Here is a 20309-nt window from a genome sequence, read left to right as displayed (position 1 = left end):
CTAACTTTACCACACAGCACGGCCTCTTGGAATCAGAATCTTTAGTATAGATAAAAGCTAGCAAGTGTGACAATAAATGTCCAGTATGACAAATAAGAATAAACTGTTGGCCGAGTGTGGTGGCACACTCCTTTAAACCTAGAACTCAGGAAGCAAAGGCAGATGGATTTCTGTGAGTTCAAGGTGAGTTCAAGGCTAGCCTAGTCTATGATTGATAGAACAGTTAGGTCTATACATAGAAACCCTGTCTCAAAAACACAAAATAAAAAAACTCAAAAGAATAAATTTAATTTAACCTCTAATATAGTTCTAAAAACTCTGCATCACAGTTGAAGTACACTAGTGACTGGTTTCAATTCTTCTCAGTATCCTATTTTAATATCTAATCTTCACTTTGCACAAAAGCAATCCACACAGGAGGAAGGTAAAAAACCAGCACAGTTGTGAAAGCACTTTAAACAATGAAGAGTCACTGAGGTTGTATCTGAGAATCCTGGCTTTCAAGTTACCTAATGAAACAAAAGACAAAGAAGGGAAACAACTTTAAATAGCTAAGCTTCATTGACTAGATTTCTAGTGATGTACTATTTCCATGGTGATGACACAGCTCATTCAAATACAAGTAACTTGTTAGGAAAGGGCTGCTCTAAAAATAGGAGAGCATACTTTTACTGAGTATTGACAGAGTACTCAAAACACAAAATGACCAAGGAATGAAAGATGCCAAGAGTTCTGAGAAATAACATAATAGAAATTTCCACTGTTTATGTAATACCAAATAAAAAGTTAATTTTGATCTTAAAAACTGGGAAGATAGAACAATTTGTGCTCTGCTCAATCATATAAAAGAGACAACATTTAGACACCAATAAAAAACAATACAAATGGTTTATAGCACAATAGAAGTTACAATGTTGCCATCTGACAGATTGGAAAGGCTGGACAATGGTGCCTCTGACCAGATATAAATAAAGCCCACAGGGAAGTGCTTTAAAAAAAAACAAAAAAAAAACTGTCTTCAGCAATCTTGTTCTCTTTTCACAAGCTACAGCAAATATAACTATGCAGACAAAGACAGCTAATGTAAACAAACAAGAGTACTTGGAATAGCAGATGATACATACTTACTCTGAGCTAAGATGTATATTCATACATGACAAAGCAAAGCAGAATATAAATAATTCCCATTTGGTCAAGAATTTACAACTTTTTTAATTACAAATGCTGTTATGGTCATAATGGAACAGCTCATTTATTGACTATGTATTTAGGAGCCAAAAGTAAAGTGTCAACAACTCAAGTTTTCATACTAACGAGAGTAGCTCCCACTAAGTGATCCTTATATTAAGCAATGGTAAATACACACAGAAAGTTCTGGATAAGGATGGAGGTAGAAACAGCACAGGTATGCAAGGTACCATCTATGAGTTCTCTAATCTCTCCAGGATCTGCTCCTATCCCGGCCCTGCACATTCAGACAGAAGAAATGCACTACCCTGTCTTACCACCCTAGGAACTCAACTCTTCTATAGCAAAGCTCATCTGAGAGATAGGTAGTGTGGGGTCTGAAGTACCATCAGTGAGAAAGAAAATAGAAAAACTGTGAAAATTTGCATCCAGAGTTGGGAAAGTCTCTCCTGCAAATTATAATCACTTCTTTCAGACAAGATTAATTAAAGACTAAGTTTCGTCATTTTTTCCAAAGGCAGTGAAAAGAGATGTTTTCCATAAAAATGAATCCATAGGCAAACACAGTCTAATGCCAACATCTACAACAGCTTTCACTGATTTTTGACAAATTAAAGCATTATCTAAAAAAAAAAAAAAAAAAAAAAAAAAAAAAAAAAAAAAAAACCCAAATTCAAAGTTCTTTCCCAAAACTCATTACAATGAGGGTATTCTCAACTGTATAAATGTGCAAACTGCCTTTTGCTTAGAACTTGGTATCTAAAACTTAACCCAAATTATATAAATCTGTATCTATAACCACACTCTTCTCTTGGTTAAGCAGAGAAAACATATCAGCATGATGATCTAGGAATATGTTATTTCTCAGATTTCACGTTGTTTTATAACTTAAATCCATATAATTAGTTTTATAAAAGCCATATAAAGTTTCTTTGGCTGAAATCAAGCTGTCAAATAAAACTCAAGCAAAAGAAGGATTATAACACACAAGAGCGAAGTGAAAACATAGGCCATACTGATGCTTTTAAATTGTACACAAAACCAATGGTTGCCTAATGTAAAGTTACAATTTTCATATTACTACAGTTAAGTCATAACAAAATATATGCTTTACTCTCAGAAAATGAGGAACACTTTAAGATGTCTCTCAGTACTGAAAATATCTACAATCAAAGAAGTAACAGAAGTAACAGACCCAGCACATGGTACAGTGCTCTTTAAGTGCTATCTATCATCCAAAGGAATCATGGCTTCTGGAGAAATGGCTGCTGTTGCAACAAATATTAAATAAATGATAACCTTTTATCCCATGCTAATGCCAGCTCCCATGGGGCCACATGGCACTGCAGGGTATTTCTAACTTAGCAGCTCCTCTAAGAACTCAGGCACTGTGCCCAAGTCCTGCAGCACCTCTGGGTGCAGGGGTGTGCACCAGAAAACATTCTACCGACATCCTTGGTTCTGCAGAGGAACAGCTGTGCCAAAGACCTCACGTCCTTTGCAGCTGAGGCCATCGCCATGAACCGGCAGCTGGCTCAGTGCGAGGAGGACGCTGGGCAGGACCAGCCTGTGGTCATCAGAGCAACCTCACGCTGCCTGCAGCTGTCCCCACCCTCCCAGTCCAAGCTGGCCCAGCGGCGCCAGAGGGCTAGCCTGTCGGCCACCCCTGTGGTGCTCGTGGGGGAAGCACGTGTGATCCCCACTAGCCCCTTGTACATATGCCCCTGCCCTTTAGGGCCTGAAGGCTAGGGACCTGGACAACCCACCCCTTGCCATCCCAGGTGTCAGCCCTGCTGGGTCCTGTTGGGGGGGTGTCTTCTCCCTGTCCTCACCCTGCCCCTGCCCACTTGGCTTTGTTTTGTTTGTTTTTCTTTTGCCGTATCGAAAGCAAGTGCCCCGGAGGAGGGTGGAGGGCTCAGGCCACTTAGCCTGTACCCTACGATGCTCACCTGTCAACTGTGAAACTGTGAAGGTCTTGCCACCTGCGTCCCCACCCACTCCAGCCACTCTACTGTCTTCCAGGGCTGGGGATCCTGCAGGGTCAGCACCCCACACCTCTACCCAGCCCTCAGTATTGTCAGAGACAGGCTCCCCTGGTGAGCACAGAGGAGGTTTGCCTCTCCCCACCAGAGCACCCTTGGGTCTGGGGTGGTGGTGAGGCTCCCTGTCTTGGATAGAGATCTCTGGGGGGCAGGTGGATGGGGACAGTGCACTTGATTGACCCCTAGTCCCTATCACCCACCTGCAGTGTCCCTTGGAGGGTTGACAATCAGAAACCCCTCCCAGGCTGCTTAGCTCCTTGCCCTGGGAGAGGCCTACTGCTCTCAATCCCGCTTCCAGGGGTTGTAGAGCTGGAGGGGACCCAGCTAGCTCCACTAAGGCAGGAGAGGGGCTGGATATGGCTCACATCAACAAACAGGGTCCCCACATGTCTCCCCACCTGAGCACCTGAGTGCCCCTTCTCAGGGCTCAGCCTGACCACAACCATGTCCTGCCCCCTGGGACTAGATTTCTTAAGCACTCCCAACTACTTGTGTTACTGAGCTAAGGCCATACCCAGGGCTTTCTCACCTTCCCTCTGCCCCCAAAGGGAAATGGCTCAGGTGTTCCTGCTTTCAGGAAAGGATCAAAGCTGCCTTGGTCTCCCTCTGGACATCCAAGGGAGGCTGGGAAGGGATTCGGTAGCCCTGCAGTGCCCAGACCTAACTGCCCAAGGCCTGTAGACTATTCCTAGCCGAACTACTATGCAATACAAGTTCCCATTTTCTCCATGGCCCTGCTGGTCGGGGGCGGCTGCCAGGGGCCAGGCCACCCTGCCCTGCAACTGCTCAGGTGTCTACAGGGCAGCCCCTGGCCTCAAAAACCCTTGGTCAGGATTTAGTTTAGGCTTTTTTTTTTTAAAGAAATATTTGACTTGCTTCCCTGTTCTTGAAGAATACTTGAATGTCGGGGTCTGGTGGGTGGGGGCCTGGGACACCCACTGCCCAGCATCCTCTACCCTCCTCCGTAGTCTCATAGAATCGTCACAGTGGAGGTGACATGCCTTTTCCAGTCCTGCCCCACTGCCCCACCTGCCTCTGTGAACACATTTCCATAGAACCCCTGGAGGGTGGGGGGCTCCTAGGCAGCCGAGTTCTCACCCATCAGTATGGCTCAGCTGTTGGGCACCTGAGGATTCAGCCCCCTTGCAAGTTCCTGAAGCAACCTGACTAGGCAGTGAGCAGCACTCACCCCACCACCCCTTGGCAGGGCTGTGATTTCCTTGGTCCCTCCAAGCCCTACCTGGAGGCAGGGCAGACCCCTTAACTGTGAATGAGACAGGATCCTGGGGTGGCTTGGCCACAAAGCATGCTGAAATCTAAAAGACCTGTTGTAGAGTGGAGGACATGCAAGTACTTTCGACTCCATCGTATCAGGTGAACTGACCTCCTGACTCCTTTCCCACCAACTGTCAACGCCAGGATTTTGTATTGTTTTGTAAGGATTTAATAAAAGTCATTTAAAAATTAAAAAAAAAAAAGAACTCAGGCACTGTTTACTCCACCCGCACCTGTGTGTTATTTTCACTCACTTTACTCCATGACTCCACAGTCATTAACTTATCAAACAGGTTTATATGTTAAATTCTCAACCCACAAACTCTTTAGACAATAAACTTGCAACCACTGGACAAAGATATAAACTGCCCATTTAGATAAGATAGATAGACCCATAGAAACCTTTAGAAATAATCACAACAACCTGACCAATCTAGGGATGCACTGAGAAAAACATCCACGCCCACTTCCATCTTGGTTCCTCTTGAATCTCCACCTCTTCTACTTTCCTAGATTCCCCCCACCTCCACTTTCTACTGTCCAATCAGGTTTTGCCTTAACAATCAACTACAGGCTGCTTCTAGGCTTGAGACAGAAAATGGCCATAATGAACCAGGAGAAAATGTTAATGACTGAAAACAAGGGAGCTATTGAAGACTAATAGGGGTCACATTAAGATGATTCGCTGGCCAATATGATAGAACAAAGATGTCATAATGTAAATATCAAAATGGATGACTATAATTATTTGATATTATCTCAAATATAAAAATTCAGTATTTCACAAAACCAAACAACTACCACTGTTAACTGTTTTGCAGATTGCTAAGGCATGAATGTGGGTGCTGGGTATCAAAACTCAGGTCCTCATGCTTGTGCAGCAAGTACTTTACATTTCCCCTGTCCATATGAAAGCTAAATGCGTAAGGTCTTATGCATAAATCAGGGAGGCTGAATGACTGCTACGCGGCAGTATGAGAGGAATGTGGTACTAGGAAGTGAAGCAAAGGTCACTCATTCTAAAAAGCACACTCTACCACTGACACACAACCTATATTTTGATTCTGTTTTTACTTGAAATGTGCCTTAAATAAATCTAATAGTGATATGAAAGTATGGACTGAGATGGTTTCATGATCCTAATTCTCTGTACGCATGCAAACAAAGCTGCCCTGACCATACAGATGGGGCAAGAGCACAAATACCACAGGAATTAAGAATTTTAAACCACTAAGATCTGAATGTTGATAGACTGGTACACATGATGTATTTTATTTTAGTTCAGAATCCTGCATCAGCAATGTTTCTAGAAAGCTTGCTCACTCTTATTTAGAGTTTCTTCACAACCCTAGGATCTGTGAGCTGGGTGGAATCTATGCTATGGATACATCACTAGCAATATGAAAGTATTTGACAACTTCATTCAATGTTTTCTTCGATCTTAAAACTGGTAAAGATTTTAAGCCTTATGATTAAGAACTACACTGTTCAATTCTACTGTCATTAGTAGTAATTAAATACCTGGAAGGTAGCTACTCTAAACTGAGATGTGATCTAATTAAAAAAACACTCTGAATTAATAGAACCACATTTATAAAGGAGGCATATAAAATATTAATGTCATAAATTAATTGTGTTGAGCTAAAATTCATATATTAGAGTATTAAATAGTACTAAAACAAATTTCATCTGTTCCTTTTAAACCTTTTTAGTATGACTACTAGAAAAAAACCTAGATTTACATTGGCAGATGATAGTACACTGATTATAAAGTATTGCATCAGAACCACAAAACGTGGGTCAATGATGACGAGTGGGGAGAACAAGGGTATAATGAGATAAGCAGGTGGCTCAGGCCTGAAATCCAGCACTTAGGAAGCCGAGGCAGGACTGCTGTGAGTTCCCCAGCAGGGCTGTCCAGAAACATCACGTCTCAAAGCAGGGATAGAAGATGGTCACTGAACAATTAGATTATGAAGGGAAACAGCACAGGAATTAAGATTAGTAGTGGTGTGTTAAGGTACAGGAAAGTTCTGAGATTTAGAGATCAAAGCTCAGAAAAAGAAAAGTTACCAAGCTGAAGCCTGTTCACTGCTAACCAAGGATAAGCATTCTCCCTCAATGGAGAGTCACATCTGCCCACCCACAGTTAGGACACATTGAAAGTCACTGACTGTCTCATCATTTATTGGTTCTTATAGTTTCAAAAAAGGAGAAGGGTGTTGCAAAGTTTTTTATCTGAAGAGTATCTTTTCCATTTAAATTTAAAACTAGCCATTTTGACATACAGAAAAGCTGTCTTGATTATCATAGTTTTTTCCAAGATTTAACATAGAAATGATAATCAATGGCTTAGAATTTTTACCAACATAAATGATGTGTGTATATATATATATATATATATATATATATATCAAATGTCAACATTGTTTCCAAAGTAGAAGTCTTACTCCATCTTGTGGAGACAAAGGGTATTAATTATGAAGACTTCTGAAAACTGAAAATTCCAAAGGAATTAGCTTTTTAAAAAACAACCACCACCACTACCAGTACATAAGGGCCCCTTTAAGCTGCTGTAGGTTCTGCTGGGTCGCCTTTATCTTTCTCAGTTTTGGCTTTTCCTCTTCTGTCTCCCTTTGGATACTAGCAGGTGTCAGGGAGGTTTTGCTGACACATGGGTTCCCCTCGAGTGGCTAGTGCATGACAGCTTAATTCTCACGGCAGGGCTTTATTCCTCTCCTCCTCTCAATTCTTCTCTGCACACTGTAAGCCTTACCACCCACATTCCCCAGAGGTTTGTTTTTTAAAGTAATAAAACCATCCCTGAGCTTGAAAAAAAAAGTCACAGCAACAGCAAAGGACTGTGAGGTGAGTCCCAGATCAACCTCGGCTACTATGTGGGAATGTGTCTCAAAACTCAACAACAAATAAAATTTTAAAACTGCATTAAAATTAGCAGAGGTTGGTCGTGAAACCTTGTGTGGTTTATCACAGCCAACCTTTCTGAGGCTACAAACTATCATGTGCAAACGATTTAAGAGAAAATACCTGAGCCGCCACTTAGTCCTCTCTGCCTCTAAAGTGACTCCGGGAGCCTCCATGTTGTTTCTCCTAAGCTTTTACTAATGAAGTGACAATACAGAGTGTGTTCTAACTTGACAGAGTGGGGGATGAGTGAGTCTGCTGAGCAGCATGAAAACTCCCATTCCTCACTCTGATGTCATCACGGGGGACTGTGTTAGCCTAGGCCAGTTCTATGCTCCTGTCTTCTGGCAAGGACTCTGCATTAATCTTTTCTGTTGAAATTTTGCATATGTCTTCCTTCCCATATGTACAGGATTTTGTATTTAAATTTCCTACATAATGCTTCATATGTAGAAATCAGAAAGGACCCTAGCTCAGTGGTGGTGGCATATACCTTTAAGCAGAGGTAGGTGCATCTCTGAGTTTGAGGACAGCCAGGGACACAGAAAACCCTGTCTCAAAAACAAAAAACAAACAAACAAAAGAAAACCAAAACTAACAAAACAACAAAAAGAAAGGAAGGAAGGAGAAAAGGGTGGACCCCAAGATATCTCAGCTTTCTAGATAGCCTCCAGACCACCACAAACAGGAGAGATGATCCCTAAATGGCACGCTTTTACTCAGACACTAAGACCTCTGGGTCGCTCAACACAGTCGGAGGGCTACTGATGAAGCGTGATTAGAGACCACTAAGACGCTCAGCATACCCATTCTGTACGTCCTATCCCCGCCACCAGATCTCATCTGTCATTTGTACCCAGGTCTGAAAATCCTGCTGTCACAACCTCTGAAACTCAGGCATTGAGAAAAGCCATTTTGAATATCTTTCTAACCACCTTTGGCTTTGTTCTCTAACTAAACTCCAAAGGACTACCTCTTTCAGCATGAGATAATTTTCTTTTACTTTTACACAGCTCTGGACCTGGGACTGTCTTTTTGTGATCTCCAAACTGGCTTACCCCTCCTCCCCAAACCTACTCTAGTCTTGAAACGCACTTCACTAGTCAGTAATAACTGCTCTCAATCAGAGGCAAGTATTACCCTGGTCTACCACATTTCCCCAGGATACATTTGGTGTGGTGAAAAGAAACTCTGATTGATCAAGGTCAGGGATGTTGCCAAATATCTTAGAATGTCATGAGGCCCCCACAACAAAGAATGGTCCGAATGTTAATGCTTAGGTCTATAAGATTCACTGTTGCTTATCTCCTGCACCATTTCTTGATTATTCCCATTGATTCACAAAAATGTGGCAAATTCTCTCATTTTTTACACCTCACAATATCCTTATAGCAACTCTCCCAACTTTCTAGTCAGGATAAAAAAGGAAGTATTTTTCTTCTCATTTGCCTTAAACTCATTTGAACGTTTTGGCATGTGACGTGAGCCCATGCACCGTACCATATTGCTTCCTTCTCTGACCCCCATGCACCTCACTGTGGCTAGTGTGCTGAACTTCCATTCTCCAAACACACCCAAACCTTTCTACCTAGAGTATTCTGTCCCCAGTGGCTACACGACTTAAAATTTACCTCCTTTGCATCTTCCTTGTCACTTTACAAGGGAGGTCTGTCTGGTTTTACAATCTCAGTCCAAGTCATCAGCATTTTACTCTACAATACTTTTCTACCTTCTGAAGGTTTTGTTCCTTTTTTTGCTGCCTGTCTCTTCCTAGAAAGCAGCTTCAGGAAGACAGCAGTACTTGTGTCTTTTTATCACTGCTGAAGCCTAGGTCTAAAATATCCATGCATTCACCCCACCTCTCATTTGGCCTCTTAAGCTATTCTTTCATGCTAATTTCTGGGGCTCTCTTTGGTTCCTTTTGCTTCTGTACCGAAAGGTTGTTCGCTAGTATTTCCTTGGCGTTCTTCCTACAGTCACTGGCACAGGGTTCTATGGATGTAGAATTAAGGTTTCTTCCAGTATCTCTAAATATGATTCACGTATGTAAATGCTTTAGAATGTCTTGGTTTTAAAGAGACGAACTCTTAAATAGCTATCTGCTGCCTCCTATTTCCTTTTCACATGATATTATATATAATCTTTGTGGAAATAATATGTTGTGATCCTGGAAGTCAGTCAACCAGAATGCTTGTTTTACAGCAGTGTCTTTCAGGCCAGGTTTCACCAGAGGCTACGATGACCTCAAGGTTATCTTCCTGTCACAGTTTGCATAGTACTGGGATTACCAAAAGAGCCTCTCCACTTGGAAAAGTCTCTTGCTTCTCAGTTTTTCTGTCTATAAAATGAAGACTACCGTGATGTTTCTAGTATTCTGAAAGATGTTATTAATGCACATATTTTCTTTTCATTGCCTTTGAAGGTTGGGGCTGTGCTTTATTTCGATACGTTACAAAATCAACATTTAGCTGATGAGTATGAACACATATCCAAATTTTTAATCGTGTAATTAAAATTACTTCAGAAAACATTAGATAACATATGAAAATACTGTTTTTACTGTTTTCCTTTTTACCATTAAATGAAGTTTATTTGAATCCTAGAGAAAAGAAAAAAAATTAGTTTTGCTTTCGAAGAGAAATTATTTCAATTTTTAAATTTTACTTACTAAGCATGAAAAGTATGGCTGCTTATTTATTTCCTTCATTGCTTCCTTCCAATCACTGTCAATGACACCATGAATTTACCCTTTATTTAAAGACCACAAATTCACAGCTACAAATATTATTTTATCCATATTTTTCAGTTTTATTCCTCTTAACTTTGTGTCTATAGCCACAGTGTTAGGTTAAAATTAAGGAAACTACGGAATTTATCATGGTTCAGTAAGAAGTGCTATATTTAGTCTCTTACCAGGACATCATGTACCAGCGCTTGATATGTCCATGTGTGGTGTAAAGGTGTTGCCAAATCAATGTTTCTGTCGACAAGGACTAATAAGGGCCTTTGGAAGCTGCAAATGAATGTTAAAACATTATATAAACTTGACAGCAGTGTACATATTTAAAGCTTTCTAGTACATTCCAGTGTATCATTTGGTATGAACAACTGGTATTAAAACTATGTAACAACATTTCTACTACAGTCAGTTATCATGAACTAGTACTTAACACTAGATTTTACGTCTCAGAAGAATTAAAGGAATAGATCTATTGAAATACATTTACAGAATAATTTTTGTAGTAAAAGAAATTGTTTCTCTGATATACAGTGCAGATTTTTTGACAAAATAAAAAAGGAATAGGTATTGCCTAATTTGGGGAAAACAGTAGAATCATATATATTTATCCAAATGTTTGATAGTTTCATATTCTAAAATTACATTTTTTTCCTACAAATATAAACACAAATTCAAGAAAGCAGCTTTGTAGGGAAGGCATCAAAAAACTATCCCATTATGTTATGAAAAATGAAGACACTTGCCACAGCAGTAATTACTCACTTAGTGGACAGGGGATATGCCGTTTCATCAACTATGATTCCAGCATCACGATTCAGGTCAAGAGCAGAATGGAGGCACAGGGTCTGCTCGTCAGGTATTACCACGTGCTAGTGATGTGCTCCAGAGGCATCCTGTTATGCAGTGCATGCCTCCTGCACAAGTCTCCTCTACCTGGTCACGTTAGCTATACAGGTCTCCTGTGCACATTAGTCCCTCTTTACCCCTAGGCATAGGTCAGTGGGTCTTCATAATGCACTGACTCCAGGATAAGTATCAGTGATAACGTCACTACGACTACAGCCTCATTATCCCAGGGTATGGGGAGAGGGAGGAAGATGGCTTATGGCAGGGTTTCTTAACTGTGGCACTACTAACATTTGAAGCTATGGAGTTTGCTCATTATGGTTTGTTCTGTGCATGGTAAGTTTAGCATTACAAGATGTTTCCAACTATATTACAATATACACCACTAGATTTAAGAAGTATACACCTGGTTAAGACTATTAAACACGGCATGTCTGTAGGCAGAGAACCAAGATGGTTGATAACCACTAGTCTATGGTTGGATTTAAACATATTTAACATCTACCCAACAAACTGTTACTTAAAATAACTCAAAATATATTCAATAAATTATGATAAAATGTTATAATGTGATGAGATCACATTTTTAGATACTTAAGAACAGCAAGGCAAGCACGGGAGGACATACGATGATGTGAGAGTTGGTATGGTCAAACAACCAAGCTCAAAGCCAGTGTGAACTAGACTGCAGCTCATAGTTAGAAAGCCCTCATAAAGTATATGAATAAGTAAATGTTATTTCTAGATATCATTTCTGCCCCCACAGGCTTTACTAATTAATCAAAACTGTAGGTAGGAAGTCTCTTTACAAAGCTCTCTCATCTCTTAATAATTCTTAGACATTTCCATGAGTTTATGTATGTCAATGTTTATTACTGTTAAGAATCAAAATTCAGACCAAGTGGTAGTGGTACATGCTTTTAATCCCACCATGTGGAAAGCAGAGGCAGGCAGGCCTCAAGACCAGAGAGGTCTACAGAGTGAGTTCTAGGACAGCCAGGGCTACAAAACAAACAGAAACAAAACCAAAAGAAATTAAGGAAATCAAAATGCACTCTACTATACATGGGGTTTTAATATTCCTACTCGATAGAAATTGAGCAGTCAGTAACTTGGCATTATTGCTTATGCTAAATGACATAAACAGCTTGCATTCCCATTTATTACTGTGAAAGTTACTGAGAGATGAACAGAAATTGCTTTGAACCTTGAAAGCCATGTAAACAAAAAGCATTCTACAGTTGGAAACATAAAGAGACATTTCTACCAAAAGAAGATGATTTCTATATGGTATCTATCTATGCTTTAAGTCAAAACCTTGACTCTAATGTAGATCAAAACCTAAGAAACAGTTCTCTTATAATGAAAGTATTCTTATCATACAAGGAAAACAAAACAAAAACTCTAATTTTATTTTCAAGTACATTAACAGACAGAAATACCTGAACTGGCCAGTTCCAAGTGGATCACCGGTAAAAAGGCTGTTTCTTGCATCTCTTAGATTTTCCCGAAGTTTTTTATCTAGTTTCTGAAAATCAAATTTTAGGTGTGCTATTAATACTTTCTTATAGCATTATGTAGGTGACTCAATGTATTTTAGTTATATAATCAAGAAGTCTAAATTTTCTTTACAAAGTGGTAATTTTAAAACCTAACTTAGTGTTTTAATGATCTCAATACCATCAATAATCTGTATTTAAAAAAATCAATTAAAAAAAAAAAGAGTTTCAATCCTGGTATCACCAATGACCACTTTGCAGTGTGAGGAGCTTCTCTTAGGCACGGATGAGATAAAGAAGGCTCATCTGGGTGGTGAGAATAAAGAAAGAGCAGAGCACAGAAGCTCAGATCAGGGTGGAGCGTGTGAGGAAGTCAGCCTCTCTTTGGGCAGCCGAGCCCACACAGCAGGGGATTGCACTGTCCTTCCGTGCCAAGGACACTTTTTAAAAAAGCAATTCTTTGGCTTCGCAAGTACCCCCTTTAATCTTTAAAGGAAATTCTCTTTAATGCAACACGAATATTAAAAATTGTCTTGTTAATACGCACTTGCTAATAGAAAGCTGAATATGAGGTAATTTGGGGAAAGGGAAGTGTAAACACATAAAAGCAACCGTCACAAAGTGCAACAAGGTCTAAGACGAGGACATGGACTTGACAATCTTACTCTCCTGCAGAGACGCTCTCAAAGATGGCCTTCTATTTTGGCAGTCATCCCAAAGTACCCAAGTCTCTGTCACTGGCTCTTCACGGACCACACGAGTAGCCAGACGCCTTGACAGAGACATCTGATGCCCTTGTGAGAGAGCAAATCATACAGCAGTGTTTGTACTCAGAGGCAAAAACTCACCACTGCCACCATTTCTGCTGCCGTTCCTCTTGAGCATCGAATGATGGGAACAGCACCTATTTTAATAATAAGTGTTAGCAATGACCTCAGCTCTTAGATAAATGCACACTTTAGCAGACGTCAAGATACATACAATTTCACGTTAGACACAAAAGGACTTAAAAATCTCAACAGTGAAAACAAGGTTTCAGAAATTAACCTCTCCTTAAGAAATAAAGAGCCAGAAGAGGAATATTTTTATATTGATCTAATTAGTGTGACCAATATTTTCAGTGGATGGACTAAATCACATCCAGATTCCTTAGTAGTTTCAAAAGATAATTTTACCCTCTAGTCACAGAAGTTACTTTCTTGGTTCAAAATGAACGAATAAAAAAAAAAACTTAGGCACTACAACAGTTTAGGACTACTTTAAAAATAATGTAACAGTAAACAACTGGAATCTTTTTGTAATACCAACTTAAATGGGAACAGCAAGCATAGTCTTCACTAATGTGAAGTGCTCCTGAAGGTCTTTCCACAGATCTTTCCTTATGATGCAGGGAGTGACCGATCAAAGGCTAAGCCCTCAGACTGCAAACATGGAGCACGTTAATGACTGTTTGCTAATGAATGACTGATTTCATGCCGCAGTTGCAGCCCTTGCTGTTCCAGAGGAAAGCATACTTACTTAAAAGTGATGATGCACAATACTACTCATTTTTAAAAACCTTCTGATGGCCTGCATTATGCATGCTTGTTATAAAAAGTTCAAGTGATACTTGAAATGTATAAATTCTAGGAATGGTGGCACACATCTATTATCCCAGCCCTCAGCAAGTAGAGATAAAAAACTCAAGAGCTCAGGACCAGCTAGGCTGTGCTATATGATATATGAGATCCTATATCTCAAAAGAATCATCCCCCACCAAAAATAGTAAAAGGGAAGAAACACAGATTTAGACAGCCATCTGGGCTAGGAGCTGTGATCCCAGCACTCAGAAGCAGGGCGGGATGATGGAGATTCCAGATGAGGTCAAGCTACACAGGAAGACCCTGTCTCTGAAAACCAACAAACAACAACAGCAAACCGATGTATCATCAGTGTTTTCGACCTACTGTGCAGTATATGGAAGGAAAACACTGGACATTGGTTTTTGTACATCTTTGCTCTAATCTACTGTTTTAAAATGTAACTACTACTATTGTTATGAGTTTGACTTCTGCTGGTAACAGGACCAACTCTTGGGCATGTCAGGAGCACAAGGACAGGCAAAGGCAGGCGTGCAGGACGCAGACAGAGGGTGGCCGGTTTCATGACTCCAAGTTCCACCCGGAGTTTCTTAGCAGTGAGGACAGTGAGCACAAAAGCTGGAGATACAGCACTGCAGCGTTTCCCTCGTACAGCCCTGGGCTCACAGTCACCACTGCAGAACCCATCAGCCCATCAGCCAAGCAACACCTGAGTACACTGGAGGGTAGTGAGAACACAGGCAAAAAACTAGATGAAGGTGAGTCTTGAAAAAAAATGGAGACACAGGGCAACAGACAGAAAATAAGGGGACCTACTGGGCCAGAAACCAAGGATCCGAGTTTGGGGCTAAGATGTAAAATTGGGGAAGGAATCTCTGAAAGGGAGGAACCCAAGAATTTGTACAAATTCTCCTCACACATCTAAGGCCCACATATGCTTCAAATAACCTATCTTTTATGCACAGACCTTTTTGCTTAGAAGTTATGTTTGAAAGCCTTTAGATAGAAACTAAAGACAGCTAGAAAATAAGTCAACGACAGGCTGGAACCACTGACAAACCACTTCAACAGTACACCAAGGACTGAAACTACCCACGATATCTAAGGAGTTAACTCAAAAGGTCTGCTGAGCTAGGGATGGTGAGGTGTATCTGTCATCTCAGCACATGGGAGGCTAGCCTGAGCGCATGAGAACTCACCTCAAAAGACCAAACAAATATGAATGACAGCTCACATAGAATAGCTCTATGTTGTTACTGCAATTATTTTATTTTAATATTAAAGAGTGCATGCTTTAGCTCAACTTCAGAGAACCTCTCTAGATTCACACAGGTTAAAGCAATATTATTAGCCAGATATCATAGCTCATATCTTTAATCTCAGCACCTGGGAGGCAGAGGCAGGCTCATCTCTATGAGTTCAAGGCCAACTAATAAGACCCTGTCTTAAAAAAAAATAAATTAGAGTATGCAACATGTCAGAATGAGTTGCTACGTATCAGTTTCTTTGAGGGAACAGATAGACATAGAGCTTACCTAATGTAACAAAAAAGCAGAAGAGGCTGTCAACAATAGTGTCCATAACAGTCTCCATCTCTGTGTCTGTGATGTCTGGCCTATTAATGGCTGCAATAAAGAGGAAAAAATAAGCAATCAGAAGTTACATCCTTATTAAGTTTGCACACATGCAACAATATATTTACATAAAAAAACCAATATACAACATGATTAGCATATGAGGAAAGCATAAACTAACTGGACATATCAAAATGCCTTAAGGAAAGCGTGTCTAAATAGAGAAGGTAAAAATAATTTACAGGCAGTACAAATCCAAGGAAATAATGCTGTCACTGAGGTGCCACTGACTGTTGTCTCATCAGACCAGATGAAACACCTGGATGAACATGAACTCTGAGTCATCCTGTCAATCACTTGGCATGAGTAAGATCTCTTCAGAAGTGCAGTCTCTGGGTCTAAACTCCAGCTCCACATCTATGAACAGGGAGTGACCTTAGCAGTGCAAACTGTTCATCAGGAATGCCAACCCAACTGGTGACATCAGGTTTCCTTGTCTCAGATGATCTCCATTTGACTGAGACAAGACAGGTGCTTACTTTATTTGGTAAATATGTTATCAATACATTAAAAGGTAGAAGTAAAAAGACAGGAATGCAAATTTTACCCCAACTGTCACTGTGTAAATATTTGAATGCTTAAGGAATTTCTTATTACAAGCTTAGTTATTTTTAAATTACTTAACATCTGGCAGTTTTGTTTAATAGACTAATAAATTTGCCTGGACTGGCTGAATCTCTTTTGAAAGAAAAAGAATGTACTAAATTCAATGGTAAGCGCCTGATGGAACTTAACAGCAAAGTTTTCTAGCCCAGCTGGATAAGCAGGGCTGACAAGAGACTAGTCGAGCCACAAAAAAATTAGAGATGCTTGTTTTCATTTTTATCAGATTTATAAATACAATTTCTAAGTTTTAAGGCTTATGGAAAGCTAGGTTTCAAACACAAGGTTATGTGCTAATTAGTCTTTAAAAAAAAAAAATCAACAAACTGTAACTAGACTTTTTAAGATAACAACGGCCATCAAAAACCTCAGTGAGCCTGAGATGGCATGGCGGTGTTGGTACCTGAAAGCCTTTGGCAGGCTGAGGCAGGAGGACCCCAAGTTTGAAGACAGCTCAGGCTACAAATAAGACCATGTCTCTTAAACCAAATGTGTGTCTCTCTTAATTTTTTTCTCTAATTTCAATTAAGAAAACATATTAGAGATCTCAATGAAGTCAAAATAATGTCTTTTCTCAGAAGCTCTCAATCTGGACCAGAATTTAAGTAAATATAGAAGTAAAGCATGTTACTTTTGTCTAAGGTCAAGGTAGGAGATACTGCCTTACTTAGGAGGAGAGCATCACCCGTGCAAGCTGTTGTGGGGACTTCCAAAGGCCAGAGAACTCGTACGTAACTCAATTACAACCAAATCTATTATGTCTTATTTATCTACGACATAATTTAATCTGAAGCTTGTATTTTGTGCACTTAAATACACTGCCATTTATTTTGTCAAATATTACAATGACTTGTAAAATTTATGTTTTTACATACCTCGATATGAAACAAGCTCCTTATTTTGATTACATAATACAAACATGTCATCTTCCAAAGTAATAAAATTGAGATACTGGTCAAAAACCTAGAAATACACAAACAAAAACAGCCTATGAACCAATGTTATGATACAGCTATAGTAAAAATTTAGTTTGGCTGAATCACCAAATGGCAACAACAGGGAAAACTATAATTAAGTTAATATAAATAAAAATTTAAAAATTATAACAAGTATAATATCAGGATGCCTACCTGTATAATATAGTGTTAAGAACAGGAGCTGGAGAAATAGCTCAGTGGTTACAAGTGTTTGTTTGCTCACCCAGAGATCCTGGGTTTAGTTCCAAGCACCCTTGTGTAGTAGATTACAAATCTCGAACTCCAGCCCTCTTCTGGCCTCCACTTACACCCACACATATGTGGCATGCATTCATACATACAGACACATAAATAAAAATATGCACTTTTAAAAAGGATGTTAAGAATAATAAAAACAAAAACAAAATATTTTTAAAACAATAAAACAAATTTGGGGCAGTAAAAAGAGTAATATTTTCAAAAAAAAAATTTAAACAGATACAAAAAGTGAAACTGTGGCTGTGGTAGGAATGGACACCCCTCTGAAGGAAAACTGTAATTTACAGTTCTCTACTCTGTAAGCTCATGTTCTTAACAACCACACAGTAGCTGTTTCTGCACCATGACATTTATAAATTTTATATAAAAATGATATAAAAAGTACAAATTTTAAAACACTACCAGGGGTTAAGAGGCCAAATGATTTTCCCAGAGGAAATGGTTTAACCACACCCGTTAGTTTTACAGCACCCACATCCGATGTTGCTACATGCTCACGGCCACTCCTAACTCCAGCTCCAGGGAATCTGACACCCTCCTCTGACCCCAACATGTGTACATACATACACACATACACGTAAGTAAAAATTTTAAAGTATTCTAAAAGAAACTATCTGAACAATATTAAATTTAGTTAAAGTTAAAAACAATTCCTATGTTTGTGTGAAATTAATGGGAACACATAGGAAGAAGCCTTGAAAACTATTTTCAAGTAGCAATGGGCTATATCTAAACCTAAGAAGCAGTGAGGGAAGGTGTGTGCAAATGCATACTTCATCCTTCCTGTCTACACAGTCCCTACAACAACTGGTGTCCTCTCAAAATGCAAGAGGCAAACACAACACGGTGTAAAGCCAGGGTTTAACTGAGAGTGCCTGCAGCTGAAGTACCACTGGCTAAGATGTCACTAGGATGCTGGCCTGCTGGACACTTTTATCCTTATAGTATATACTCTGTGGCCTCTTTAGACCTGCTTTCCTAAGTAAGCAAAGACCTGGAGGATCCAGTGACTTTTGTAGTGAGTTCAGATAAAGCACTGTCAATATGATCACAAATAATGTACAACAAACTTTCAAATTATTTCTAAGATGAGCTACAAGGACCCCATGACTCTCAGCTGGGAACAAATACACCTCTACTTTGAATTTGTCTCACAAGTGAGCAAAGCTGTAAATCCTTCTAGTCTGCCTTATTTTTTCCTATCTTACGTTAAAGACAATGAATGGCCATGTTTTTAAGGAGGACGTCTGACCCGTGGCTTGTTTTGCTTAGATGTAAACAACTGGGAGCTTTCAGACACAGCTGAGTTTCACACTGGCAATGCTCTTAATCAAGTGCCTCTTACCTTGGTAACCTGTGTGACTGCACTAGCCGCTAATGCTGCATTTGCAATGTCTTCCAGTTTACTTCTTGAAATCGCAGAAATAAAATTTAAATAATAGGATTCATAGAGCTGATTCCGAAGATCCTATAAATATAATCGATGTGTAACTCTTACAGTAGAAAAGGTACCCGCGAATACAAAGCTCTTAAAACTAAGACTGGGCTTTGGAGCATATGACACCTGTTTAAAAGGATATATAAATGACAAAAAAAGTACTCTATAAGAACAAAGTAATGACATATCAAATACTTGGCCACTGAAATATATCTTAATAATTAATGTTGTGAAAGAATATTATCAACAAAATTCCATTAGCTACAAAATAGCCCAAAACTGCCTGACACTGCCAATCTGCAGTTTTCTTAAGAATACATGGATGTGCAGCACCAGGAAGCATCCCCAGATTCAAGCACTCAGGAGGCTGGGGACGTGGCGTATGTGTGGCCAGTTCAGGCAGCATGGCAAAGCCTGTTTTAGGCTTGTTTTCTTTTTAAGTCCACAAGGAGCTAATATACCATCTAACATAACGAAATGCTTACTGGATTTGGCAGACACTAACTTATACATTTCTGGTCACATGACACAAGTAATTCCTTCCTTGCACACAGATGTGTTCATTCCAAATACTGACCCTACAAGTTTTTCTTCTCACTCCAAAGCAGAATATAAATAATGCAATTTCTTAAATCAGTTTTAAAATTTTTCTTAGACACTAGGTAGAGATATTCAAGCATTTCCACAAATAAGAAATCATCAAATGGAACAGGCATTTTTGTGCATATATGTATGTACTTAAGATTTAATGTTATCAAAATGTTATGATGTATGATCAGTTTTAGATGTATCTAATTCTACAGATGTTCAGTTGGGAGCTGGAGTGTGTGTGAGGACATGGCTGAATTGTGCAGCGGAGCTAGAGATGGTGAGGCAGAAGGATGGTTAGAAGAACTGTGCTATCAGGAGCCATGCTGGTCACAAAGAAGGGTCAGGTTTATAATGGAAAAGAGGAAAGCTAAGATGACTTGTGTGTTAAAGAATTAAAATGGTTGTAAAGGTTTCTGTCTGATAGGCAGTGAGGAGAGAGGAAGCATTCCTAAAACAAACACGGGCATGAAAGTATATGCAGTGGCTATTCCTGGTTGTCAGCTTGACTAGATCGGGAATGAAATACAATCCAGAGTTGGAAGGCTCATCTGTGATCCTGATCTCGAGGCTGGGAGAAACAAGTTTCTGACCTAGATCTTAGCATGGAAATCTTGAGGCATAATGGCTATTAATCCCAAGAGACTAAAGCAAGGAAGTCTCTCTGAATTCAAGGTCACCTGGGACAAAGAAAGTCCCAGATCCAGGTATGGCGG

At 39.7% G+C, this 20309-nt stretch overlaps 1 protein-coding gene across 4 annotated transcripts in view; it reads right to left on the bottom strand.

The window, feature by feature from the left end:
* SCFD1 (sec1 family domain containing 1) overlaps positions 1-20309 on the bottom strand; it is a 74792-nt gene that overhangs the window by 39758 nt on the left and 14725 nt on the right. For all 4 annotated transcript variants that reach the window (XR_013975428.1, XM_080932803.1, XM_080932804.1 and 1 more), the window contains exons 5-10: positions 18913-19035; positions 17208-17295; positions 15631-15720; positions 13364-13419; positions 12459-12544; positions 10344-10443 (exon numbers count right to left, since the gene is read on the bottom strand). Coding sequence is in view for 3 of the 4 variants with exons in the window: in XM_080932803.1 (XP_080788929.1) it covers positions 10344-10443; positions 12459-12544; positions 13364-13419; positions 15631-15720; positions 17208-17295; positions 18913-19035 (543 nt within the window). In the remaining variant the exon portion in view is untranslated. The remainder of the gene's footprint in view (positions 1-10343; positions 10444-12458; positions 12545-13363; positions 13420-15630; positions 15721-17207; positions 17296-18912; positions 19036-20309) is intronic.

Source organism: Micromys minutus (genome assembly GCF_963924665.1).
Source record: "Micromys minutus genome assembly, chromosome: 1".
In the NCBI taxonomy this organism is placed as follows: domain Eukaryota; kingdom Metazoa; phylum Chordata; class Mammalia; order Rodentia; family Muridae; genus Micromys; species Micromys minutus.
The sequence above is the reverse complement of the archived record's forward strand: the minus strand, read 5'-3'. Positions and strand labels throughout refer to the sequence as shown.